The sequence below is a fragment of the Lepidothrix coronata genome, unplaced genomic scaffold, assembly GCF_001604755.1.
Source record: "Lepidothrix coronata isolate B3197 unplaced genomic scaffold, Lepidothrix_coronata-1.0 Scaffold283, whole genome shotgun sequence".
In the NCBI taxonomy this organism is placed as follows: Eukaryota; Metazoa; Chordata; class Aves; order Passeriformes; family Pipridae; genus Lepidothrix; species Lepidothrix coronata.
In genome coordinates, this window is record NW_016690463.1 from 299,864 (window position 1) to 327,805 (window position 27,942).

Sequence of the window (27,942 nt, forward strand, 5' to 3'; positions counted from 1 at the left end):
ACCAGAATTTTTGTGGTTCCACCCAGGCAGTAATAAAAAAAAAAAAAATTGTTCTGGCAGCTTGTTTTTCTTTAGATTCCCATTCCAGAGTGTTGTTCTTAGCCCTGTTTCATCATTAGCACTCAAAAAACCCCCAACAAACCCACAACCAAAAACCCCAAGCAACAGAGTACATAATTAGAATCTGGTTTTAAAGACTAATTTAACTACAGCAATAGAATTCTCCCCTTAGAAGGAGTCTTCCATGGGAATTCTCTCTCTGAAACCATAAACCTTCCCTTCCACCATAAAATATTGGCCTTTGGTGGGGACCGGCTGCAGTGACAATGTTTACAAGCAGCTCGCTCCTCCTGCAGCACATGAAACACATTTTCCACTGCTGCTGAAACAGTGCAATGGAGAAATTTTTCTTGTCTCACCTCAGGTAGTTTAACTGCTCCATGACTTCTGTTTTCCAGTGAGGATCTCCTGATGCACACGCTCCAACGCCAGGGCTGTTGCCCCCAAATCGGAGATAAATACAGGAGTAGAGGAACATACAAGACCAGCAATATACAGCAATTCTCTAGTTATGCAGAGCCATTTTTATCAGAACTACTTTCCACAGCCATCAGGCATTTCTTTATTCATGATGTTAAAGAACGTGCTGGCTAATCTGAGCACCGAAACCCTGGCAAATCAAAAGAAAGGCAGGAACATTTAAGAAATTCTATCTTAACTGGGAGATATTTTGGTTTTTCAAAGGCTAAATTTAGTTTGCTACTGAAACAGATAAAGGATCCTTGCAGACCACGAGATCACTGAAATTCTTTTTGCTGAACGCTGGCTTGAATATTTATAGCTCAAGCAAAGATTTCTGCAGAAATTTGAGTTTGCTTAATTCATTATTTCGGTTTATTTTTCTACAAAAACTACCCATGTGATGCATAGAACCACACCCCTTCTCCAAGCAGATTTTCTAGACTCTCAGTGAGAATTTTTTTCTTTTTTTTGGCAAATTATTTTCCCTTTGGAAACCAAGGAAGTGCTCACTGGCCATGATATATCGAAAACATTCCCGTGAGGAGCGACTCCACCTCTGAAGTGCAGCACGGGAATGCAGTGGGTGCACTGCTGGCTCAAGGCACAGTCCTGTCTCACAACTGCAGATCCCTGAGACAAGCAGAGGCACATCTTCCCTTTCCAAAATCATGATGATACTGCCAGGAAGAGAGGCAGACGAGGCCCACATTCTGGAAAGCGTGTACATGATGAAACAGTCCTGTCCCATGCACTGGGAATACCTCGAAGAGACATAAAAAGCCAAACTTACTGAGCTTGTCAAGTGGCTTCTTCAGTTTGTGCAACACCAGTTACTCAGCTCCTTCGGGCCTGTGTAGGGAGGGGAAAAGCTTCTCAGGGAAGGAATTAGGAAATCACAGAGCACAGTATCAAACAAATCAGAACAGACCCCAGAAATCCTTAATCCTACTCTTGGGGTTTAGTAACTATCAGACATTTCTCCAGTGGATGTCTTATGCTGGCCACAATAAAGGGTTGGAACAGCACACAGGAGGGGTGGGGTGTTTTTCCTTGTCTCTGTGTGCATCCATGTCACTTCATGGATCTCTGCTCTTCGACACCCCAGACAGGAACCGTGCCTTCCCTTACTTCAGCATTTGGTGCTACAATCATCTGCCCCTGTTGCCAGACCTGTTCACACCACGTCCAACTGGATCCAGGTCTTGCGCTGCTTCCTTTAGGAGCTGTGACCTGAGGGCACACAGACACATGAAACAGGAGTGTAGTTTCATCTCAACACCAAGAATGCAGCTGCAACTAGGAAAGTGCTTTAATTAATAAATGCTCTACCAGTTTCTGTCTTATCTACGATTTGGCTTTCAGAGGCTTTGCTCTTCTGCTTTCCCTGCACAGCTAACACACCTCCTTGTCATCAATGAACTCACACACACTGGGTATGTTTCTAGTACTCCATGCTTAATTAATAAAATAATAACCTAATTATAAGATCCTGATTTCAGCTGAGAGTTGAGACATTTCTGAAAGGTTTCTAAGTGGGTAGAGATCGCATTTCGCTGTCTCCAGCTTTAATTTATTCTTCCCACACAGTGCAAATTAAGTGCTGGCAGGAAAGCAGTTCACTACGGGGCAGAGCTACACTGCAATTACCAGGACCATCAGTGACCTTGGAGAGGGCTGGGAGCAAAGCTGGGGCTTGTGTAAGAGCAGCCTTTGCTCTTGGGTTAGAACTGCCAGATTTGGGACTGTGACAACTCAGGGGACGAGAGATTTGCCTACAGCACTTAATTTTGCTGCTGAGGAAATTAATACTCTTAACTATTACCAGAACAGCAGTAAAAATGTTCTTCCCTCTGAAATTTGGGCCTGCTCCACTCTCCTGTTTTTGACACTCTCCAGCTAAATAACCACAGTCCTCATGGATTCTAAGACACACACACATACACACACACACAGAGACATACATGTCCTAATTGTGATACAGATCACATAGCACATTTTACAATTGCACACACCCAGAGCCATATTCCTCATCATCTGAGCTACACCACAATTAGCAAGGGCAGCCAGTCACACCCATCAGCTACTCCTGGTCTCCTTTGCTGCTCCCCTGACTCAGCGGCCGCTTCTGCTCCTGGAGCCTCGTGACTCAGGGGTGCCCAGCTGTGTGGGAGAATGTCACTAGGGGCTGTGAAACAGGGATCTTGCTGGGTAAGGAAGGCCAGGAAGCTGCAAGGCGTGCACTGGGATGAATGGGAGGCTCTGCCAAGCGGCACTGTCTGGATAACCTACACAAGGTTTGCTCAGGGCCTGGCTTGCAGTGCCAAGCCCAACTAATCAGTAAAGCTCCTGCTGCCAGTGTTTTACTCCCTTAATTCAGGTTTTAGTGGCTGCCATGCAGATTGCAGCAGGAAGAACACTGTCTTTCAAGTGCTTGATCTTATCCTCTTAAGCATTGCCCACGGAGACTGACACAACCTCTCCAAACCCTCATTCTTCCATACAGCCCTGAGGCAGCTCCAGGACCAACCAGGTTTACTTGTCCTGCTCCTGCTGAGCACTACAAACAGCCCTGGACTGCTGGGAACACCCTCTGCACACCAAGGGACAAGCACAAGTGTGGGAGCACCCAGGGAGGAACCAAAAGCATAGCTGATATGTGCCCATGCTGCTCCCAGCACAGGAGAACCTGGCAAAAACAACCCTGGAGAAAGGCAAAACCAGTCGAGGACTGTGTTCCCTCTTTCCTTATAAACCCCCTGCCCCTCATTACTGATTAGAAACAGGAAGCCAACAAAGCCTGAATCACCACAAAAATGTAACTGTGATCTTACTATAGATACAGAGAGTTATAAGGAGCTGGCAGGTTTCTGGCACAGCTGGCTAACAGGGTCAGGTTAGTCATACAGGTCAGGTACTTTATCAGTCGTACACGTTCCCATCAATATAAGACACTGGAGAGCAGAGACTTTACCCTCCAGCCTTGAAAACCTCTCCTGCTAACCCTGAACATGCCAGAAATTATAAAGAACCTGTCATTCAAACAGAATAAATGGTGCTTGTGTACCTTTTCCTATAGTATGACATGTATGCCTCCTGAAAAAGGGAGGATGACAGTCTAGGACTGTCAGTGGGACTTCAGGGCCCAAATCCCACAGCAGTGGATGAACCCTCCAGCCCCTGACCCAAAGCCTCCCAAAGGAATGGGGCAGAGAGGGAGACCTGTTCCATTTATTTGTCCCATCTGGGACTCAGCCTGACTGAGTTTTAACAACCCACACCTACTTTTAAGTGAACTGTACTAGGAGAGCACATTTAAAATTAGCAAACCAATGGCACACATTTCCCTCTCCTGTGAGTGGTATCCCACATGAGTGCCACTCCGTGAAGGATGCTCCATTGGGATATGATAGGGCAGACTCTAGGAGTCTTGTTTTCCTTTTGTTAGCCTATGCTCAACTGCTTATTGATCTGAAAGAGTTCAGGAGCAGATTCTGGCACTTAGGATGTCTGCTGCTGCATTAAAACCTGGATGCACACTGCCTCTCCACACTATTTTATTGAGGAGAAGTGGAGGTCTGGCTCCAGGGATTTTCACAGCCTCTGCTAACTGCATTTGAGAGGCTGCAGACCTACAATCAGAGTCTGCTTTGTTCTGAGCCTGCATTATGTCACAGCCCGAGATCTTCCCCCGTTCCTGAAACACACACAGGTATTGAAGGCTGCAATTACATGATTTTGCCTGCCTGCATCACATTATGATTTACTCAGACACTGAACTAACTCTGATTAAAATTCTGCAATGTCTCTTTTAGCTTCAGTGGCGCCAGAGCAGCACAGCTGAGCTCTTCTGGAGTCTTTCCATCCACAAAGCCTGTGGTCTGCATCCTTAAAGTGCACCAAACTCATTGGCACAGATGATGGAAGACCAAAAAGGCTCACACTGGGAGTCTCTCCCTGATTCCCAGTGTCTACTGCACTTAAATGCACACTTGGTAGGCCCAGAAATAAGGGCACAATGAGTCATCTTTAATCCCAAGCCCTGCTCCCCGGACAGTCGGTGGCAGCCGCTGGCAAACAAACGCTTTGTATGTCAGCCTGGATACAAACAGCTCCTGCCTGCCAGCTCACACAAGGGGGCTGTGTGTGGGACAGCCCTCAGCTCCCAGCCCCGAAGGCATGACAGGCACCAGCTTCCCTGGAAATGTGCCAGAGGAGGAGGTCTTAAAATGACCAGGGCAGGAGAAGGATGGGGGAAAATGATGTGCAAGGAGTTAAAGCAATGACGGGGCTCCTTGGGGTCTAATCCCGGGAGGAAGCCTATGGAACCTCCTACCTTAGGATCTGTTCTCAACCTTCTGAGAAGGCAGGCAAACAACCCAGCACCCTTTTGCCATTTCCAGGCCCATGCCTTTTCCAGAATCCAGCTCATCTGTCCCCATTCCTTGTCAGATCCCGGGCTCCAGCTCCAGTGCCACGCTGCACTCGGTCGGGCCTGCCAGCCCCAACTGTGAGTATTTAATATCTTGTGGCCAAAAGCAGAGGCAGGCCCTAGGGTGGGAACCACTAACCTTCAGCACAGTCTGCAATACCTTGGATAGCTCAACTGTGTCTCCAAAGGGAATACTTTGGGGAAGCAAAAAAAGTCCCCCCCTGGTTGGTTCCAGCATGTGACCTGGGTCTCAGGGTGCAGTCGCTGCATCGAGTGCTGGCTCATGCCTTGCCCTTTCCCCCAGCACCACTGGGTAGGGAAGGACTTCATGCTTTCTCCTGTCATCAAACCAAAGCACCACATGACTAAGTGACCAGTGACATCCTCTCTCACACATTTAACTCGAGAAAGAGGAACTTGGGGGGACAGTTTCAGAGAAGCACACACAGATTTGATGACAGCAGGACCGTATTTCAAGGCACATGAAGGACTCCTTTTGCTGCCTTATTTATATCCCTGGCTTTTTATTTCAGGGAGGAAAAATACGTAGTATCAGATATGAAATCAAATATGATTAATAATAATGATACGAGATTAATATTCGAATATCAAATATGTGATCAAACTTCCTCAGGTCATGAAGATAAACACTCCCATCAGAGCTTACAGACTTAGAAGAATCCTCTCACAAGAATTCTCAGTCAGGCAAAACAGAAAACAAGGAAAAAAGCTGATTCAGGGAATTCAGAATTTAGTTTTGAATTATATGATGTGATTTATAAAACAATTTCATTGCTTGCCACTTTCAGTAAAGCAGCATCTAAAATAAGGGGGAATGAACACCCACATTCAGAAACTCTGTAAGGTTTTGGCCTAAGTTATCTGCCGAAAATTAAGAGCATCTTAACCTCCTGAGAATGAAATGCTTGCACTCAGTGACGAACAGCGAAGTATAAAAGAATATTCAGCCAGGCTAGGGGGGAGAAAAGTGCCCCTCAAAAGGAAGGAAGCTCACCCAGAGGCCTCTGTGCCTTATCTCTGCTGTACTCCTCCACATGTCCTTGGCCACTTCATTGAGACACACTTCACACAGAGCTCAGCAAAATCCTTGCTCAGAGAGGCAGATTGTTACGCCTGGCACTGGATCCAAGGGAATATTTAAGATGGTACAAAAGCCGTGTTTCCATGAGCCTGCTGATGATGGGCTCTGAAGTCCCCTTCAGTGAGGACAAAAAGCTTCATTTCACAGGAAAAACATCCAGGAAAAGACATTTGCCTGGAAAGCCTGACCACATGGATAACATGCTGTGAGGAGCAGTGTGAAACAATACCACACTCCACCTGAGCTCCCTCCGGAATGTCCTCCCAGGAATTCTTCCTTCCCAGCAGCTAAAAGTGCATTTCTGGTATTTTCTCAGAATTAACTGTTCTCTATCTCCAGCTTAGATGATTCTACTCGAGCTTTTACTTGTTTTCTCAGTGCTCTTCAGACTTTGGACTTGGATAAATTTCTGTGTTAAAAGTTGCCTGAAATGAAATATTTGGCTGCCTTTTCTGCTGCATTTTTCCGAGGGCCTGACAATATGAAAACTGACATGGAAATCAAAGCATAATGTCTCCAGGATGTGAGACAACCATGGGAGTCTGTCAGCGGGATTTTGTTGGAAAATCTTAATTATGATTCAATTCTAAGACCTCTGAAGTCTGAAATGACCTTGAGGCACTTCACATTTCACAGAATTTAGCCAAATTTATCATAATCTGTTTTATGCCTGGGAGGGGGTAAAAAGCATTCCCACTCATGAAAGGGCACACGGAATGTGTACCAGCTAGGGAAAAGGAGAACAACAAAATAGAAAGTGTGACTTGCACAGAGTGTGACTAATAAACTGAAAAAGCTGGCAAATAAAGGCTCATAGGAAACAAAGCTATGAGGAAAAGGGATGTAGAGTAGGGAAAGCTGTCATTCCTTGATATTACTGTCACAGTACAGAAGTTCAGGGGAAGCACAGGACATGCAGGAAGAGACTGGCCAGGGCAAGCAATAAGCTCTACTTCAAACCCAAGAAAGAATTCCAAGTGAGATTACTATGGGTTAGTAGGAGAGAATGGCATTAGACCATTTGAGTCAGCTAAGCAAGGACAAAACGCATTATAAGATGGAAAAACTGCAGAAAAAACACAAGCTGTGTCCTTGAAAATCCACAGAAAACCAGTCTGCTTCCTATTCAATTTGCAAATGAGCCCCTGGAAAATGCTACAAAGATGCTGAAGGGCTGCAAATGGATTCAAAGCAATCCTGACATGCTGGACAAAACCTGGAAAACAAGAACAGGGGCGAATGACTACTCCAAGCAGAACTTCTCAGCTGAGCAAGGAGCAAATGAGGAACAACTGGCCAGGCAGGAGTTCAGCATGGGAAGGATACAGGGATTTTGGTTGATTGGAAATATGAGCAATATCTTGGTGATGCAAAAAAAGTAGGAAGCATCTTATCCTGAGGACATCTTATCTTATCCTTTGTCCTCAGGATAAGATAACCCTCTGTGCATCTCAGCCTGGGTAAGACCTCTGGGGGTGACATCTGTGTCCAGGTTTGGTCACTGTTCATAAAAAATGACACAGTGCCTAAAGAGGACTGCTGAGGTCCCTTTTAGCTGCCTTCCAGATTTTAATGGTTGATAATGGGAAGCAGGTCTGGATCTGGGGTGCCCCCGTTACTAACCACTCTTCAGAAAGCTAATAGCACCTGAGAGAAAGCATCTCCCCTCTGTTTGGAAAAAAAAGAGCTTTTCCTGCCAGCCACACTCCTCCTGTGCCACCTGCTGACTGCTGTGCAATGTTGCACAGAGTGTCCAGTGTTCACAGCCGAGATACTCCAAATACTGTGGGAAAGGGATGGGACAGAATGGCACTCGGGGCCACAGTTTCCACCCGGGGTGTGATGCAGGTCCACAGTATATGAATACTTTGCCCTTCCCATTTTTCTGCCTGCTTGGGTGGGGACCCAACAAGAAAGCGTCAAACAACTGCCAGGAAAACCTCCGTGACAGCAGTGTCTTGAACCCTAGATTTTAGCCTGGCTCTTAGGGAAGGCTACTTTAGCCTAAGCACTTCCAGTGCCATGACAGCACATCCACAGGGAATAACAGGGCTCCCGAATTTGTATTTCTTTCTTACTTACTCACGTTTCCATTGTGTTCTATTGTAAAACTGGAGGAAGCACTGTACACACACAAGGCTTGTTTAAGAGCAGTTCTCTCCACGGGATCAGACAGTGGCCAGGCTCAGAGGTGCTCTCTAAATAGCATCCCCAACTGTCAGAGCCAGGACAGTGGGATATTTCTCAGTTGAGATTCCCTGTCACCACACTAGATGGCACAGCTGACAGGATAACATCCAGAGAGTTCCTCTGGGACAGTAACCGTGGGCCAGCCCTTCCTAACAACAGCCCTGGCTGCAGAGCTGTTTATAGAGCTGTCAGAGTAAATATCTGCCCTCCTGTTTTGGCTCTGAAACGTGAAAAGGCTCCTGATCTTGGGCCAGTCAGCTGGGAATTCTGCAAAGTCACGTGCAGATTTTCCAAATACAGTCCAGCAACTGCCACCCCACTTACTGAAGAAACAGTGGTGGTGTTCCCAGAACACTGCTCTCCAAACTAATGCCTCATCAGGAATGACTGCATGAACAAACTAGAGGCTTGAAATAATTAGAAACAGAACTCTATCCCTGAAACTTTGAGAAAGGGTCTCCTCACTCCTTTATTGTACTGGCACCTTGTTCGGTTCTGGTGAAAGCTTTAAAAAAAAACAACCCTAAGATACATTTTGGAGCATTTCTGTTAATCTGCTTTGGAAATTCTCTTAGGAGGCAGAGGTCTCCACGTTCTATGGGATGTGAGCATTTAATGAATTCCTAGAGAGGAAGGGACCAAAGCCAGGGGTAAGCTACTGCCTGCAACGACCCATGTGTTTGCTTAAGAACAGGAACCTCAGTCCCTCAGTGACCCTTCTCACTCTCTCCTATCCAGCTTCTAACACTCCATAAGCGATCAGGAATTCAGGAGTTTCACCCTTAGTATTCACCATGAACCTTGCTTTAACAAAAAAAAAAAAAAAAAAGAAAATAAATTATAGGCATCAAAAGAGGAGTTCAAAAGCAGACAACTCGGCTGGTGCCTGGACAGGGTTTCACTGTTACAGCCATGACTAAAACTAGTTATGTCCAGCATAAATATGTTTAAGGAAAGACATATGGGGTTAGCAGCTCCAAAGCACTACTTCTTCATCTGTGCTGAGAGCTGGCAGAATGATGCTCTTTTAGTGTAATGCTACAGTGATTAATGGGTTTTGTGTGCTCTGCTGCAGGGAGGTGACTGGGAAGTTTAAATTGCAGTGCACACACAGTACTTACAGAACAGCAGCGTGTGGGTGCCCGAACTGGCAATCCCAGCTGAGCAAGGTGGTGCACAGACACAGAGCAGGGGACTGGCTCTGTTTTGAAGGCTAGAGAAAAGGAATATAAGTAAACTGCAAAACCACCACCTACTACACAGAGTTTCAGTATTTAGCACAACTCATTACAGCCAAGGGTCTGTTTTAAGTAGCAAGGCTGAGCTGCACCTTGAAGCACCGACAGTGGTAAAAGAGAGTGCACCCAAACCCACAGCCACAGAGAAAGTGCCCAGGCAGGTCCTGGCTCCTCAGCTCTTCCCTCTCCTGCAGTACTGAGCACGAGATGTGAGCAGTGCACATTCAGCACATGCCAGGACACATCCCACACGTCCAGGGACCAAAATAGACGTTCTGAGTTACACACCAGCTCAGCACCTCGCTGGGGGAGCACTCCGGAGACGGTGCCTGAGCTGCCGTGGTAAGCAAAGAAAGGAAAAATATTGAGATCATGAATTCTGTGCATCTGCACAGGCCACCCTCTTCCAGATCAGCCAGGGAACTGCACCACGGAGGCTGCACACTTGTGCTTCTATAAATTCGAGTGACATTTGCTGCCCTGCTAAGCTGAGGTAGCGCTGCTCTAAATGACACTGAAAGATTAAGAAGTTCACACACTGGAAACAGACTTACTGGGACATCCACTTAGCCATTGTCTTTTCTAATGAGATAGTGGCTTAAATCTTCTCAGTGGGCCTTAGAGATTCAGTCGTGGCAACACCTTTGGTCAGATAAAGAGAATGGATTAAGAAAAAAAAAAGGCAGCAATCAGAACTGAGTGGAATTGTCCCCCCTAACTCCTTCCCTGTTGTTAATCTCTGGTGTTATAAACATTTTTACAGGTTGTTGCTCCAGCACTACTGATTCAAAACACAAAGTCCCAAGCTGCGTTTATGAAATTTCTCAGGTTCCTAGTAAGATCTATCTGCACACCCTCTTAATTTTGAAGTACAGTTTGACATATCACTTCAAGCGTCATAAAATGAAGGTAAATTAAAATGAACATCAAATATCCTCTGCACTAATGGGCTCTGAAGTGCTGGTAATCCGAAAAGCTTCCTGAGCATAACAGAGAAGCCAGGAGAGCAGGGCAATGTCAAGGAATCCAGTCGTAGTCATTAGAGTGTAATGCAGAAGTTACAAGTAGTGAATTCATCTCACTTCTCAGGGATAGCAAGCCTGGATTTTCAAGCATTAAAAGTACCAGCAAAGCAGTCACCCGTGGCACACCCCTGTTAGAGCATCTAAGGCCACCAGCACCGCTGGAGTGAAACCTGCTCTAGGTGACCCTGCCTTGGTCTAGATGATCTCCAGAGGTCCTTTCCAACCCTAACAATTCTGTGATTCTGTGAAACTTCATAATCTGCAGTTGCTGTAGCTCCAGTGCTTGCTTTCAGGCAAAAACCAGCAAAGAACCTCACGCATTCAGTCCTCACCTTTTACCTGTCAGCTCCCCTCAGTTTTGCATTGGTTTAACTGGCAGCACGGCTAAGTTGTGGAAATCGATGAAAGAGAAGGGGGAAAAGGGAGAGAAGGCAGAAAAGGGGGTGTGCCCGTGAAGCCTTTAAACTTTTCCCCCCGACTTTTGGAGTTTATCCCAACCCGCCTTTCCCCCGCGCGGCCCCGCCCGCCGCGGCGGCGGCTCCTCCCCGGGGCCGGGGCGCCGTTTAAGGCGCTGCCCGAGGGGGGGCGGCCCCGGTCGGGGCCCCTCTCGCTGCAGTGCCCGGCCATGGCCCGCGACCGCGGCCCGCCCGTGGTGCGGCCGCCCGGCGCCGCCGCGCTGCCCGCGGAGCCCCGCGGCTGGGGCTGGCTGGGCGCGGGGCTCTGGCCCGCGGGGCTCCTGCCCGCGCTGCTCGTGGGGCTGCTGGCCGCCGTCCTCGCCTGGTTCTGGTACGGCGGCAGCGACGGCAGAGGCGAGGAGGGCGGAGAGGCGGCGGCGGCGGCCGGCGGAGAGGGGCCCCGGCGGGCGAGCGGAGAGCCGGCGGCCACAGGTAGCGCGGAGGGCAGGGGGGCGCGGGGGGCGCGGCGGCTCCTCCGCTTAACCAGCCCCGTCCTCCCCGAATGTCTCTTGCAGGGGACGCCAAGGCGAGCGCGGAGCCGGGGCGGCGGGAGGTCGCGGCTGCTGTGCCCGGCGCTCCGAAGGCAGGAAGGGATCTGGCGGCTGGTCCGAGGGAAGAGATCAACCACGTCCCGAGCGGGGGAGTTTCGAGTGAAGCTGTGGAGGTGGAGAGGCTGATCCCGAAGCGGGATGCCAGCGGCGCCAGGGAGCATCCAGATGATACGGCCGGCAGGCAGGTAGGGGAACTGCGAGCTCAGGTGGGACAGGCAAGTGACGGATGGTGCGTGATGAACTTGGCAGGAGCCTCTGAGGATGACTGTAAGGACAGAAGTGAGGAGCAGCCGGGTCAGCCAGCTGAGAGTAGGGACTTGGACCACGAAGAGTGGGAAGTTGTTTCTGAGCACCTGGTCGAGGGGGGGGCCGGCAAGGATGGCAGCATGGAAGACTCCGACAGCAGGGAATGGGAACAAGGAGACTGCTGCGATGGGGACTTGAAAGCCAAGAGGGTTGCAGCCGTGCCCCCCATGTTCCAGAACATCCACGTGGCTTTCCGTGTGCACTACATCACACACTCCGAGGCTCAGCTCATCGGTGTCACCGGGGACCACGAGTGTCTTGGCCAGTGGCACAGCTATGTTCCCCTCAAGTGTGACAAGGATGGCTTCTGGTCCGAGTCCATCAGTCTGCCCGCAGACACCAGACTGGAGTGGAAATTTATCTTGGTGGAGAACGGGAAGGTCAGACGCTGGGAAGAATGCGGTAACAGAACCCTAGTGACTGAACATGAAGATCAAATTGTTCATCAGTGGTGGGGACACCATTAACGGGATGTTGGAAGCTGCTGATCTAGTGGCAAACCTGCCTAGATGAGTCACCGAGCCCCTAAACCTTAGGGGGGGGGCTCCCCTTCTTCAGTAGGAGACCCTCTCAAGTGCAGAGCCCTGGAAATCCTGTATGGAACCCAGCTAAACCAACCCGTGAGCAGCAGATCTCTGCCATCCCCTTTAGGAAATCATCTGGCAACCCGAAAAATCAACTGCAAACACGTGCTGAAGAGATACGAGGTAGGCTTAGAAGGCATGAGCAGCATTCCAAGCACCTGCCTGTGCAGGTAAATCTGGACCCCGGACTTGAGTTTGTGTTGCTTTGAGTGGGGCTATGGGATGCACGGTGGTACCGACGGCTTGGGCTTGGGAAGCGTGCTGGGAATTGTGGTTACCAACACTGTAATAGCAACCTAAGTGTTTTCATTTATGTACTGTATTAAGTAAACAATAAACACTTTCGGATTGACAGCCTGTTACCAGCTGACCAGTGACCTGACTCATTTTGGTACCTTTGACCCAAGTGAGCTGCTTGACCCGAAATGTAAGTGGCTAGGGAACTGCTGAAAGGTGGCCAGCACTCCTGGGAATGACAAAAGCTGAACCCCAAAATAGTTCATCCACTACCTCCTACTGTCCAGCCATCCTGTCGGCTCGAATGAAAGGCTTGGCAGACAGCTCGTCTCCTGCTGAGGGGAGAGCGAAGGTCACATAGGACAGTCTGGGCTTAATGAATTACTTTGTCAGGGGCGGGAGCAGGCTTTAGAAAAATCCTGGAATAGAGTCAGGTGGCATATTCTGCCTACTGAAGAACAGTACCACAGTACTGTTAGCAAATACTTACTTAAACTTCTCTTTATTTTTTTAAGACTAGGCTTTTCAGCACAAACTCGAGTTTTCAGCACAAACATCGAGTTTTCCTTTCCTCAAGTAAAACAACCTCTATTGCATTCTCTGCACTTGGCTTTTCCAGCAATAATCTGAAGTTGACAATATCCCTGATACACAGAGGTACAGCTGAAACAGAAGCTGATCTTTGAAATCACTGAAGTCAAGTGTGCTGCTGCTGCCGTTTGAGCATATTTATACACACATCTGAGGCTTGTCTGAGGAGATTAACTATTCTATTAGATTAAGTTATTCACTAGAAAGCCACTTAACCTACACTGGAATAGATTCTCTAATGCAGTGATGAACATGTCAGAGATGAACTCTGAGATGTCTCTCAAATTGAGAGAAACTTATTTCTTTTAATTAAACACCCTGTGCTTTGATCCCACAGACAACTCACAGTCCTCAAGACTGTATCATCTTGCTGAAAGATCAAGTGAGGTTTCTACAAAGACCTGCACTGAACTTTTGCTACCACCTCTAGATTATTATGCCATTCACATCACTGCTTGCCCAGCAGGGCCTATGCTATGTAAATTAAATATTATTGGTGTGGCGAAGGAAAGAAGTCTGGATTTCAGTATTTCTGGAGGAGCTGATTAGTATTATCTCCAAGTTCACAGAGGTGTTTTCTCATTACTGAACAATATATTCACTCAAGCATCAAGGTATATTTAAACAAAGGTGCCTTGCTGCATAAAAATAATGGTGCTGGAACAGCTAATAGCTGTCTAATACAATGTCCTGGCTGTGAGACTAGTGCAGCTACATGTGAGAAACAACTAGTTGTTGTCATTCCTGTGTGGATCTAACAGCCTCAGGAGATCTCCAAGCAAATAATAAACTGTCTCACTCAGAGCTCATCAAAGCCTGCAACCACGGAGCCCTGACAACAAACTTGTGACAAATCAGGCAATTTGATTACTTTTAGGTGGAATGCAGTCTGCTCCTGCCTGTGAAGTAGTTTGGTGTGCAGATGCTGAATGCTGCAGCTGGGTGCTGTGCAGGCAGCCTGAGGGGACTGGGCATAAACCAGTCCAAAGTCTCCTGCAGAAACCTGCCTGGCAGCTTGTTTGCTTTGCAAAACCCATGCCCATCCCACATTCTCTCTGGCAGTTAAACTTACTGTTTGGAGTCCCTCCACAGATTAGCCTGGTATTGGGTTTTCTCTCTTAGGGGCTGGCTGTCATCTGGGGTGTCCTCCTATGCCATCCGCCTGCGTGACATGGAATAACAAAGTGCTGTTGGGGCTGCAGACTCCAGGATGTGCAGCTGCTCTGAGATTCTCCCGGCCTGCTGCCTCCCCAGGCCAATTGTTTGCCTGCTGCTGGTGGCAGGGAGGAAGCCCAGACCTGTTCCCAACTCTGCTGGGTTCCAGCAAAAGGATGTTAAGCTGCCTTTTTGCTTGGCAGATGTCCCTTCCTTTGCTCTGGCCCTCTGACCTCCCCACCTGCTCCCTGCCCTTGGCACAGGGCTGCAGCCTCTGAAACTCTTTTTAGCTTGGTTCCTTGAACCAAACTGAGACTTGTGACCTTTCCCAACCTGCTGGGGCTCTTATTCTCTACACCTGACCCTCTTCTCAGGAAAATTTGGATAGATTTGTCCAATATGTATGGCAAGTCCAGACTGTGATACACAAGCCATCTAAAATGATCCTTTCATTTTCATTGCAAATGATTTCTAGGAAAGGGGAGATGCCTTTATTAATATTTTGACTAAGCCTGCAACACTGTTACAAAAAGGATCAGAAACAGTGGAAAAATAGTTAGAAAACATAAAAAAAAATCGCCCAGATTAAAATACTGTCAACAATAACTGAGGACATCTTAGGAACAACTCAAACTAATTCCTTCTCCCCATACAAGATTCCAACTAAAACTTGATGAGTCCATTCTGCTTAGAGGTGTCATGGTATAGGATGAAATTCAAACTGAAAGAGGGAGAATTTAAGGTAGATATACAGTAGAAATCTTTCCCTGTGAGGGTGGTGAGGCCCTGGCACAGAGAAGATGTGGCTGCCCCATCTCTGGAAGTGTTCAAGGCCAGGTTTTTTTATTTACTTGCATGTATTTCTACTCCTCCGTACTTCTTGCTCACTTAAAAGTAAAAACTATAAGTAAGACTTAAAAAACTGGAAGAACTTTTATTATTTACCTTTAAAAAATATAATAAATTTTAAACACAAGGTACCTACATGAAAGGAATCACTAACATATACAGAATCTTCACTTTGAGAGCTTTTCCTCCTTTTCCTTGGATTTCTTTGTCTTCACCTCCTGAGTTCTGATCACTGGTGACGTGGCTGAAAATAGCAGCAAGAACAGATTAGCTGAACACCACCTGATGTTCAAAAGATCGAGGCCTGAGGTGCAGGCACCTGAAGCTTCCAAATATCCTCCCACACATTCTGCTGTACTTATCAAGCCCTTACAAAAGCAGCTTTAGTCTGCAATTCTGTATGTGAATATAGACAAAACCACTGAGGATATTAATGCATGGCAAGGAATAAAAATGAGAACACTCACCTTTGACTTTAATAGATAAATAAATAAATAAATAATAAATAACTTGACGAGTTTTACCTACATCAGGTCACTTGTATGTCCCTGACACATATGCACTCGATGATGTAGGGGAATGATAACTTCCCAAATCTACACAACAAGACTTAAAAGGGCAAAGGGGAAGCAACTGGAATATGCAATAATAAAAACTGCCCAGAGAAGAAGTGCCATCTCACTCTGGCATCCTGCCATCTCAGGAGCTCACAGAACACTATGTTTTTGGAGTCAAGGGGATCTTGCGTCATCAGCCTGTTAAAAATTTCCCTTAACTGGACATGACAGCCCACGAGGACACCCCTGAGCAGCTGCCACGTTTGACATGTCAAGGATCTTGAAGCTCATTAGAGTTAAGGGGTGCTGTGGAGTTAATCTGATTAATCTCCTAGAAGCAGGATAATGGAGAAGTGGGGACTGGTAGTAAAACCTGTGTGTGCTAGTAAAAGATGTGAGAGTGCTTTGGCAGGTACCAAAAAGACTTTTTGGAGAGCGTGGGTTTCTTCAACAAAATAGGAATATTTTTGGTAAATTCTGGCACCTTGGTTTTTTTATCTGTAACAATTCCACCAGGTCTTCCAGGCTTTGCATCTTGTTCTGTAGCCCCCTTGGTGTGTGCTCGCTATTTTCCATGGGCTGAGAAGCTAGGGAAAAAAATTATTCATTAATAACAATAATAATAATAATAACAACAACAAGGCCACTATCAATTATCTAAACATTCCATTTAAATCAGAGTTCGTAGAAAATAAAATTTATACCAGTATTTTCAGTCAGACCCAGAACTTTACTAAATGTGTTACAGGAACCACCACAACTATGCAGTTATTGATGTCAGGAATTCCTACAGTCTTATTTATTCCCGAATAAAGCAATTTACCAGGCCTTAAATTTTGTGCTGTGTGGAATTTATCCCCTCTTTGTCTAATACATTAATTAGCTGCTACACTTTGCTCACAATTCATTTATCACAGAATCAAACTCCTTGAAGAGAACTGGGAGAAGGAAAGGCACTGGCAGCCAAGCTCTTGGATCAGGAAACAGGACTGGATGTACCTATTTGGGGGGCTGTGGCTGCACCCCCTGGAGAGCCAGCATTCCTTGTGGATGGTCTGTGTCCTGGTGAGGCACTGGAGCCAAGGTCCTCAGGTAGAGTAGTTAACAGCAAGGGCACTGGACATTTTGCTCTGTCTCCCTCCTCCTGAGAGGCTTTCCTGGGGGAGGATGTGTAACAACCAGCTGCTGAGCAGATGGATGCAATTCCTAGGAGATATCCAAGCAAAGAGCAGTGAGCACACAGCCTGATGGGAATATTACAGCTGCTCACAACCCAAGACTCCCTGTCCTGACTTGGGTCTCATTACAAACTCCCCTTGCTCAACTACTTCTCAAGGCTTCCACGTAAAAAAACCCACTCCTTGAAGCTATTTTGGATGCCAGGAAAAATCCCTGGATGTTGCAGTTGGTTTTGCTAGGAGGCTGACAGTAACTACCCAAGAGATTTCCTTTAATACTCAGGTATATAAAAAGAGTACCCATAGTAGTTGCTCCTCACAATAAACAGAGGGATGCCAGCCTATCTCTGAAGCACAGTGGCTCAAATTTTAATAGAGAACAATAAAATATATCAGTGTCTGCAGGCAGTTTTCACAGAATGGGTAATCTAAGGGTAAAAAACCCAGAAGGTGGCTAAGATTTGTATCTTCAAACCCTGCTGCTCAAAGCCACATCCTTATATTTCTGTTTAGGTCACTTAAATCCACATCACCACAGTTGAAAAGGGTCTGACCACCCAGTACTTGGAAGGAAATCAACAGCTTCTGCAACAAGCTGATACCTCTCAAAAGCACATCCATATCCCAATACCTGAATGCAGAATTCAAGAGCCTAAATTTAGGCTCCAAGAATCTGACAATATTATGTATGCTAATTATGCAAGACTAACATGGGAAGTTATCCATTTTGGGTGTGCTGGTACCAGCCTCCCAGGAGATGCCTTGCAACGAGATGCAGATTTTGCAATTTTGCACAGTTAAGTGCAATAGAAACTTTGTAACATGTCCCAAGAAAACACACTGTATTCGAACTATATTTTTTGGTACTATTCTGTGAAGTTCCACTTTGCCATCAATATGACACAAATGCAGCCAGCGAGATCTTACCCAGGGATGTAAAGGGCAGGGAAACATCTGGGGACTGAAGATCTGCGGGGTGTGAGCAGGAAGGATCCCTGAAAGCAAAATGAAGGCAAAACTTGCATTCTGGAAGGATTATGCTAAGTTTTGGCCATGCTGGCCAGGCTCCAAGGGCGAGGATGTGGAGCTTTCACATGGAATCTCCAGGTCTTATACATGGAAATCAAAAGCAAACAAGGTAAGTAACTTTCAGAGCTCTTTCTTAGAGGGATGAAAGCAACACCACAGCTTTGTTTTGTAATTCCCAGGAAGCTTTTAGCATTATGAATAAAGCAACACAAACAAGCTCAGGACTGAGGCTGTGTTAAACAAGCCTTAGAAACCGAATCTCAAATGAGTACTGTAAGAAGCAGGTTACTCAGCTAAGTGAAAGCACTTCTCACTGTCCTAAAATATCCTTTTCCACCCTGCTTGCAATAGCAGCCTCTCCAGCTTAGATTTAGTCAAATCTAGTCAAAATCCATGAATTCTATTTTTCTTTGTGAAGTATCCTCACGTTCTGGATTAGAAACGTGCGTTGTATGTGCTGTATTGATTTTTCAACTTCATGTGTTTGGTAAAAAAAATAACTGCCTGCTTCAGCAATGAGAGAGGGGATATTTACGTAAGGCAGGACAAGAAGAAAGGAGTTCTAAACCAAAATAAAAGGTGAAACACCAAAAAGCAAGCACTAAAGGCAAATGGTGTAGTCACCTCCTATTTCCCTACCACCTGAAGCATCTGAGGAACCTGGCAAACAAAGAGAAGCTTTGGAAGTTTCCAGATTCTCTCAAGCTTATGTGTAAACCCAACTTTCTTGCAAAAAGACATCCTATGGTGCTCCTGAGGCACGTGAAGAGCCAGATCCCAGTTTTAGAGGGCACTGCAAGTACGCAGCACACAACAGAAGTAAAGCTCTTACTCTTACACTGCATTGCTCATGGTTGCTAAAGGTGGTTTTCTCCCACCATTGCCACTGAGATCCACAGAGGGAACGTCACTGTCTGAGCCTGTTAATTCTTGAACAATCCTCTTTAGATCCTGCAATGGTTCTTCCTTCAAAATGTCCAGCTTGGAAGGCACCTGAAATAAAACCATTCAGTTATAAAGTATTTACAAAGGCACTCTGATTGTCAGTTCTTAGCTCTACTCATCCAGAGGCACACGTTTTACTTTTGTTTAACCCCCTTTACTCTTGTTTTCTCCTTTTACCCTGAGACCCCAGGTATTGCTGTACAGGACACAGACACAGTGCTGAAGACAGAGAGAGGAGCAGATCAGGGTGTTTTCCAGGCACCCATTCCTGTAACAGCTGAGCTGTCTGCAGACAGAAACCCCTTTATTGTCACAGCCACCTCGGAGATGAAGTGCAAGATTATCCTCATTTTACTGATCAACACTTGAGGCAAAGGCCTGGCTCAAAGAACCCTTTCCTTCTGTAAAAACTGGATTTTTCAGACTACTCAGCACTTTGTAAGTTCAAAGCACTGCTCCCACTGACCTTTGCTCCACCTGGGGATGGAACTGGCTGCAAACATTTTGCTACCCTATTTTCATTGGGGGAAAAAAAAAAGTAATTTTCAATGGGAACACACTGGTTTCATCAGGGCTTTTGTGGAGAACAAACCCTCAGCTTCAAAAGGAGTCAAAGTGATACTGGGTCAGACCAAACCAACCATTCCCACATTCCAGCTAAGGAACCAGACTATCATCCATGTCTATCTCAAGGGTTGGAGCTGCTTCCTTTTGTACAATAACTAATGATGCAGGAACCAAGAAGATTAAAGCAGACTTTTAATTCAAGTTCTTCTGCAACCTGTTATGTCCTCACCGTGGTACTGCATCAAAAATCACTCCTTTTTCCCCTCTTTATCCTGAGAAGTATAAATTGATTAACTCAAAGAAAAGAGAGTAGGAGTGCCTGATGCTGCAGGGATTTTGCAGAAGCCACTATCCTTTGTTCCTTGATGTAAATGTTTGCCACCACATCAGAAAGTAAACCAGAAAATACTACTGAAAAATATCTGTACTAACTCGTAGTCTCCTGCAGATTCTGAGGTAAAAATTAAAGAAAACACCTGCTGAAGACACATCAGGTCCCTTCTGGAGATTTTTACAAAAATCTATATACAAAAACTCCAAAAGATTTTTTTTTTTTTTGCATAAGATGATGTTTTCTGTAACGAAAAATCAGAACAACACAAGAATTTAATTTAAATCTAAATGCAGATGTACAAAACCAAAAGGAAGGACAAGGATGTGGATAAAACTGGTCAAAATCAGTCAAGACCAGTGTGGAGAAAGATTTAAACATCAATCAGATGATTAAATTTATCAAGAACTATGTAGAAGTCTATTTTCACTGTCAAATGTAAGTGATTTACAGCAAGTACTAGCAAAGAAAAAGAGTGAAAACCAATGTAAATAGTTTATAAGTGTTATTGGTGATAGAGATAAAATAAACTCCTACCACAATCTACAGGGTTTTTTAACTGTCTGGTTGGTTTTTACACAAAAAAACCGACCTGAAAGGCCATGACATACAAGAAGCTACAGAAAATGATTTCATCTGTGGTGTTAAGAATTGGCTCTTGGACACTGCGACCCGATGCTCTCCCACTCAGAAATTCCATGATATTTTTACTCTTTGGAACATGCTGGTTTCCTGTGCAGGTTCCCATCCTGAGGCAGGTGCTCACCTGAGGGGCAGGGCTGGCCAGGGAAGGTGGCAGGACAGCGGGGTGCAGGTGGGACAGAGGCACAACATGCTGAAGCTTTCCTGAGGCAGAAGCTGATGAGTAGCCTGGGCCCTGCAGCTCCTGTGGAGAAACAACAGAGGTTCCCCACCTTGGTCATTCTTCCTCTGAAGCACTTTTTGTATTCATACTTTGAATGCAGCATCTTGTTTCTCCCTCAAAACTAGCAGCTGGGGGGGGGTCACTAAAATGAATGATAATTTCTTATAACAAAAGGACTGTTCTCCACGTACTGTTCATTCACAGCAACAGTCTCACTGCAGCCTGAATAGCCCACGGTTATAAATAAGGCAAAAGTAAATAATACCCTCTATTCATCTCAAAAATAAAGTCAGAGATTGGAACCAAAGCTATGTTTTCGTTGCCCTTATTGTAAATAGCACTTCAAAAACCTGAATTTGTGGACGTGACGCGTGCAGCAATGAGGAATTCCATGTAAAAAAAGGTTTCAGAGTGTGAACAGTTCAGAGCTGTTCACAATAAATAAGAGTTAAACCTGAAGTTCAGACCCAAAGCAAAAGCATTTAACATTAGGACCATGTTTCTCAGAACACACTCACTTTGACATCCAGAGTGTGCTGCAGCCTCCTGCTCCTGGCACTGGATTATGCCCTGACACTCTGCAAATTGCATGGATGCCTGGAAGAGAGCACAGAAGAGCCACAAATTAGTGGTGCTAACTTTCTGGGGGTTACATTCTTCCCCGCTCTCTCAACAAGCTGCACACACAGACCTTGTTATTAAAGGGACATAATCCTGTCAAGGACGGGCCCAGACCTACTGGACACCTCTGGGATTAGAAAATTCAGCAGTGCTAATGAGGCAAAACTATACTCAAGCTTCTAAAAGGGGTGGCTGAGAACTTGGTTCCTGTCTTTGTTAAGTTATATATACTTTTTCTTCCTTAAAAAGTTTACTGTGAAAAGAGGTGAGACTATCTATACACACAAGAAAGGTAAGTTTCCAGTGACAAGCACTTAAAGAAAGATATTTCACACTTGGGAGGAGGCATCATAATTATTTTCTTATTTTTTATTTTAAGCAATTCAAAAATGACACCTTATGTAGAAATGTACATCCTGAAAAGTTACCATCCTGAAAGGGCTCTTCTTTATGGAAAAAAATCAGAGATATCTCTTCAGGTAAGGATCTTCCAGCACATGTGAAAAGAACTTATTAAATATAACCTTTCTCTTCCCAGGTGGCAGTAGAGGAAAACATCCAGAAGTGTCCCTGAACTCAAAGTTACCTTGAATTACCTTATCAAGGGCTGTCTCCATCTTAGATAGTCTTTCTTTCAGCTGTTTGTCTTGTGCTCTCAGCATGTCCAGTTCCCCAGCAATCCCGATATTTTCTGCTCTAATACAGCTCAATTTTTCACTTAGTTTACAGTTTTCTTCTCTGAGGAAATGCTTATCCTGAATTTAAGATGGGGACAACAAAGCACGAGTCAAAAATTTATACTTTATACATATTTGTTTTCTGCACCTTTTTTTAAATCCTTTTATCTTTGAAAGATCTGAATTAACCCCTTGAGAAGCTCAATCATTGCATCTTGCAGAAAACTGAGGTTTTGCAACAAGAAGATAGGTCTTGTAAGGAATATAAGGAAAAGTGCAACTTGGTGAATCTTGGTGAAACAACATCTCAGATTTCAGATCCCTTTTGAAACTGGAATTTGAAGCTTCAGTATCCACAGGACCCAAAGCCAGTGAAGAAGTAAACTACAGCTGTTGGTAACTGAATGATTTCTTTGTCACAGAAAACAAGTAAAATTATTTTTGGTCCTTCTTGGGCCAGCTGTGCTTTTGGCCACGCATTTCTCCCAAGACAAATTGCCCTAAATCCAGTTAAATGCTTTTACAGGGAGCTCTTCTGACCTCAGCTGCGTTAGCCATTGCTTCTTCCAAGAATCTAATCTTGCTCTGCAGTGCATCTATCTGCCCTCTCTTGGCTGTGATCTGCTTCTGCATTCTCACTGCAACTTCCAGAGCTGTAAAACACAAGGTTAATTCTCCATGAACAACTGTGATTATGACTGTAAAACTTACAAAAGTTCTCTTGTTAACAAGACCAACGTGTGTGATTTTTGGGAAGTTCAACCCATAGCTACCATTGCCAGCAGATCCCTCCATAGTATTTAGAGCAGTCCTGGCCTCTTTCAGTTCAGCTTGGGCAGATTTCAGCTGCATTTTCAGTCTGTTTGTCCTATCTTGCATCTCCTCAATTTTATCCTGGTAATCCCTCTCCAGATCTTCAAATGCCTCTGGTGAGAGTCAGGAAAGACTGAAATTAGGAGTGACAAAAAAAAAATCATTCTTCTAGACTTAGATTACTGATCTGCTGCCAACTTGTGATAAAAGAAGTGCTTCTGGATATTTTCTGAGGGTATGGGAGTGTGCAGGGAGCAAAGCATGTGACCAGTGGCATCTGGCCAGCTGCAATGCAGATTTAACTGAGAATCTCCGTGAATTTTGGTGGTTGCTTTGGGTCCAGCCAAAAGGTGTATTAGTTGTGAAAATAGTCAAGTTGGAGCAGCCACTTTTTATAATGTTTTAGCACACGTACAACAAAACAAAGTTTCCCTGTAATTTGACCACAGAAGGTTAAAGGGATCCACTACTGCTCTTAAATAACAATCAGGAAACAGAGGTCAAGTTCCCATTCCGTGATTTACTAGATCTGGTTTTTTTCATCTCTGGAGCCAGGCAGTTTTAAGTATTTTTGCTCAGGGTACTGAGCTGGGCCATAAAGATTGTATTCCCACCCTCCTGTGCCAGAATCCCACGCCATGACACAGCTCCCTGAAGGAACCCGACCACCCCATGCTGGCAGGAAGTCTCCTGCTCTCCCAGCAGCCATATTTGGATTCAGGGAGCAAGCTGCTCTTTTATTTTTAACACCAGCCCAAATTAGCAGCCGTGGGAGCTGAGCTGGGGCTCCCTACCTGCAAGGCCAGCTAGGTTGCTCCTACCAGCCTGGAGTTCATCCGTGAGCTGATCTTTTTCCTGTTTCACATCTTTAAGTGCCTGGAGCCTCTCTGTGCATGTGTTAACCAGCTGAACCTTTTCCAGCTCCAGCTCGCTCAGTCTGGCCCCCACTTCATGTATTCTGGCTTCTTTCTCATCCTTTGCAACCTGCTTACATAAGAAACAACAGTATGTGTACTATGCATAATTATATAAAATAACCACAAAGATGCATAGACACCACTACTTTAAATCTCACTTTGGGGCAAGAAATTAAAACGGAGTAAAACAGAGAGATTACTTGTGTGAAAATTGCTAATGCAGGCAAAAAGGGGGCAACAGAATTGGATGTGATGGTTTTACAGCATGTTACACCTCACCAGTGTAGGATATGAAAATGATTTCCATCTTGTAGCAGTTCATTCCCAGTGCTCAACTCCCTCCTCATATTGATCATATTGTTCCTCTCTGCCCACTAACTTAGTGCTATTAAGATTCCAGATACCTTCTCCAAAACCACCGTGTCAGCCCATTAAGATAGAGATTTAAAAACAGAAAACCAATATTGTCTTAAAGAGACACAAATACAGCACCACTTGCACACCTTGAGCTCTTCTACTTTGAGTTTCCAGTCATTTATTTCTTGTCTAAACTGGGATTTCTCAACTTCCATTGCTCCAGCAGCCCGACCGTGCTGGCCCACGATCTGGGTCATGTTATCAATTGGCTTTTGGAAGATCTCACTGGTCCTTTCCTTCTCCAACGCCTGCAGTTTCAGTGTCTCACACTCCGACTGCCCCTTGTGTGAGCAACCCTCTTCATTCTTTAGATGCTGGAGCTCCTGCATCCTGCTGCCAAGCTGGGAATGCAGCTCCTTCAGTTCCTGGCTGGTAACCCCAAGGGCTCTCTCCCTGTCAGATCTGACACTGTTTTCCCAGCAGCCTCCAAATTCATCTGTTTGGCTGCAAGATCATCTCCAACTTTATGGAGTGTTTCCTTGGTTGCCTCCAGCTGGACACTCAAAGAGGAGATTCTTCCAACGCTTTCATTTTTTTCCTTAATTGCAGCCATCTGAAGAACAATAATACCAGGATCAACCAAGAGATTTGGTTATTTTTACCTTTAGAATGTCCTATAGTTCATCTTTACTCGTAATGCAAAGCAGGTTATCTAATTACAGCTCATTTTTGAGGGGCTGAAGTCTGGAGAAAAGGGGAATGAATGTCAAGTGAGCGTCTAGGAATCACCTTTGTCAGAAGGAATTCTGACATGGCACTGGGTTATGAACACAAACTTCATTATATTTTCATCAAATATCCCATGAAGTAAAGCACCACAGAGGCCCTTAATTTACTAACCACTCTTGCAGACATGCTCACTACCCAGAATACCACCTTCAACAGCACCAAACTTACTGGAAGTTTACGGAATGTCCTTTTGGAGGTTTATAGCCAAAATCACCAACCTGGCACTCCATTTGTCTGAGACACTCCATCCTCATTTCCTTCACTGCCTCTTCCATGCTCTGCAGCTGCTGGTTTTTGTTGTCCAGCTGTCTCCTGAGCTGATCCACAGTGATGCTGTTGTCTGTGTTCTGATCCCAAAATCGCTTGTTCTGTTCTTTTCCCAGGCTTAGTTCTATCTCTTTTTTATGAAACTTAATCTATGAGAAATCAAAGTCATCTCCCTCCTAAACACATTCAGGATTATTTTGGTCTCTTAACATTAGCAGCATTCAGTGGCCCAGTTACACACTGGAATAGGAACTGCTGCAGGGGTTTCCACTTGGCAGAAGGAGAAAGGTTGGCTAAACGAGTCTAACATCTCCTCCACTTTTCCTTTCAAATTTATATATTTCCTTTCAACTGCATATAGTGCTGCTGTAGTTATTTTCAAGCATGCAACACCTCAGTGCTGAAGTCTTTCATGTCATTTGTATCTATCCCCAAATCGGTATAAGCCACAAAAGGAAAGAAAATGATGCCATGTCAACACCAAATGCAAACCAGCAAAGCAGTAACTGTGAGGTTAAAGGGAAGGTTGCTCAGCATCTTTAATGTGATTTGCATAGGATTCTGTGATTTTTTTAATTTAGGACAAAGTTAATCTTAATTCTGGATGTCCTGCATTGCTAATGGAAAAGGCCTCTGGGCCTTTCACATCTAATTCAAATCTCTAGTTAAAAATAATCCTCAACTTTAATTATAAGGGGAAACGAGAGATGCAAACATGAACACCAGCAGTAAGGACAGGCTTTTATAAAGCAAGATTTCTTTCAGTACTATCACTTGTTTTTACCAACAACTGATGAATCTGGTCCCTCAGATTTCCAGATTCTTGGCCACATTGATCCTGTTCTGTGTGAGCTTCTGCTGGCTCGGAACGAGCAAGGTACAACTGATTCTCAAGGTCTCTGACCTAGGAAAAGACAAATATTCATTAAGAATTATCTTAATGTATTCTATTTTAAGCAGTACATTGGATTTATTCTAGTTTTCTGTTAGGTTCTACTTTAAACAAGTCCAAACATCTTTTTTTTTTGGCACAGCAGAGTTATTCCCTGAGTGTAATCAGAATTGTGTTGTCTTCTTTTAGTGATTAATGTCATTTCAGAGTTAGTTATGATTCTGGAGAGTAATTTGGCTTCCACCTTGATCCACAGCTCCTCAGAAATTCCTTACCTACACCATAAGCCCTTAATGGAATGGGCAAAGAAGCACTTTAAAAAAAGAAAAAAAAAAAAAAAGACCTTTTTCCACAGAGGGATATTCCTTCACTATGAGTGAAGCAGCAAGTGGAAAGTACGAGCAGCATAACCCTTCCCCCAAATTAAGGCTGCTCCTAACATTTTGTACACTATAATAAAAAAGCAGACTGAATGATCCCTCTCCACCAGGCTTCGGGTGCTCTTTGCAAGCTGCAGGCACTGTCAGCTTTACCAGCCAGTGCTGCCACCTCCTGCTCATGCTCACTTCTTAGCTGCTGGCTCCTCTTCCAAACAGATAATACTGGTTACTAATTTTCATCTTGGCAAACAGTAACTTCTTTCAGTACTGGGCAATGTAATAATTTTGATGTTCCGTTATTAAGTATCGACTGTTATTTTGAAGAGGCTACTGTATTAACTCCTGTGGATAGCAGGGCAAATTTGGACTTCTCAAACAAGGAAGGACAAAGCTCTAAGCGCTTTGTCGGCCAGAAAAAAAGCCAACTTAATTACCGAAATTATTATTTTTAATCTTTTATTATAACAGTGGAACTGCTGTTCCAACAAATTCTACACATCCAACTAAGTTACCAATCACACTTAGAAAAGTAAGGTGTAGAGATTCTTCCAAAAGAGTATTTTTGAGGCAATGAATAGACCAGGAAATTGTCAGCATGGAAGGAAAAAGCAGCAGGAAGCCACGAGCGAATAAATATCTGGATGGAGCAATTATTAGAACAAAAACATTGCTTGCTACCCCCTAGTCACCTCACCCCAAATACCATCATCATCAAGGAATTATCTGTGGAACTTGTGAAAAAACTTCTGTTTATGTTCTATGAATAAAAAACCAGAGAACGGGTACCTAATTTGATGTTGCTGAAGCAGAAGTTCTTTTTGGGTCTGTGAACCTTTTTTCAGTGACTGAAGTTCTTCCACCTGTCGTGGACAGATGACAGTGCAAACCCCTAAAGAAAAGGCAGTGTGAACAACAGCTTGTAAAGTGTCATTTGCTTCCTTTTTCTTTCACCCTGAGCTGTGGAAACGGGCACGACACGGGACAAGTGCCAGCAATAAGCCCAATTTCCAGTTGGGATCAGTGCTGGAGTACCAGCACCTGCCACCCAAAGTGCAAAGTGGCATTTGCACCTCTTTATGCCATAACCCTTTCCTTAGGCCAGGTTAGGAGGGAACTCGTGGAGTTCTCAAAAATATTTCCTAAAAACCAGAAAACTGAGGTTTGGGAGGAAAATCAGCACTTCCTTCACATACCAGGACAACCTTTTGTTTGAGGTATGACACCTCTGAGTCTAAATCTCTCAGGACATCAACAGCTGCTGTGCTCAGGCTGCAGAGGAGCAGGCTGGTAATATTCTTGTGCTCACAGAGTTTCCCGCCTCTGCTGTCTTTGTAGTCCATTAGGATGCCCTGTAATTCCAGAAGTACTTCCTTGTGGCCGTGGACCATCTTTTTCAGATGGTCAGTTTGGCTCTCAGCCTCCCTCAGCATGTCCTCCTGCAGCTGGTTGGCAGCTTCCAGCTCTCAAACAGCATTTTCCAGCTGTAATTTTTCATTCTCTTGGCTCTGCAATTCCTTTTGTAT

General features: G+C 45.0%; 2 protein-coding genes across 2 annotated transcripts; one reads left to right on the forward strand and one right to left on the reverse strand.

Annotated features, from left to right (window-relative positions):
• Nucleotides 1–871: 871 nt before the first annotated feature.
• On the reverse strand, nt 872–27,849 carry CCDC158 (coiled-coil domain containing 158). Its single transcript, XM_017836710.1, is given in 19 exon segments — nt 872–1,752; nt 14,303–14,392; nt 15,371–15,478; nt 16,276–16,378; nt 16,791–16,997; nt 17,897–17,964; nt 18,837–18,991; nt 20,608–20,727; nt 21,225–21,249; nt 21,251–21,303; nt 21,924–22,082; nt 22,545–22,657; nt 22,778–22,930; nt 23,612–23,801; nt 24,238–24,545; nt 24,548–24,704; nt 25,099–25,296; nt 25,932–26,051; nt 27,613–27,849. Coding segments are annotated over 18 exon segments (2,487 nt in total). The 3' UTR covers nt 872–1,752; nt 14,303–14,379.
• Nucleotides 11,132–12,772, forward strand: STBD1 (starch binding domain 1). Its single transcript, XM_017836771.1, has 2 exons — nt 11,132–11,393; nt 11,477–12,772. The coding sequence occupies exons 1-2, from the start codon at nt 11,132–11,134 to the stop codon at nt 12,283–12,285; spliced, it is 1,071 nt and encodes a 356-aa protein (XP_017692260.1). The 3' UTR covers nt 12,286–12,772.
• Nucleotides 27,850–27,942: the final 93 nt, after the last annotated feature.

What these genes read in the sequence shown, in the direction of transcription:
- STBD1 (XM_017836771.1), top strand. Translation starts at nt 11,132, where the DNA reads ATGGCCCGCGACCGCGGCCCGCCCGTGGTGCGGCCGCCCGGCGCCGCC. An exon ending in CGGAGAGCCGGCGGCCACAG is followed by an intron (nt 11,394 to 11,476) that starts GTAGCGCGGAGG and finishes TGTCTCTTGCAG; the next exon opens with GGGACGCCAAGGCGAGCGCG.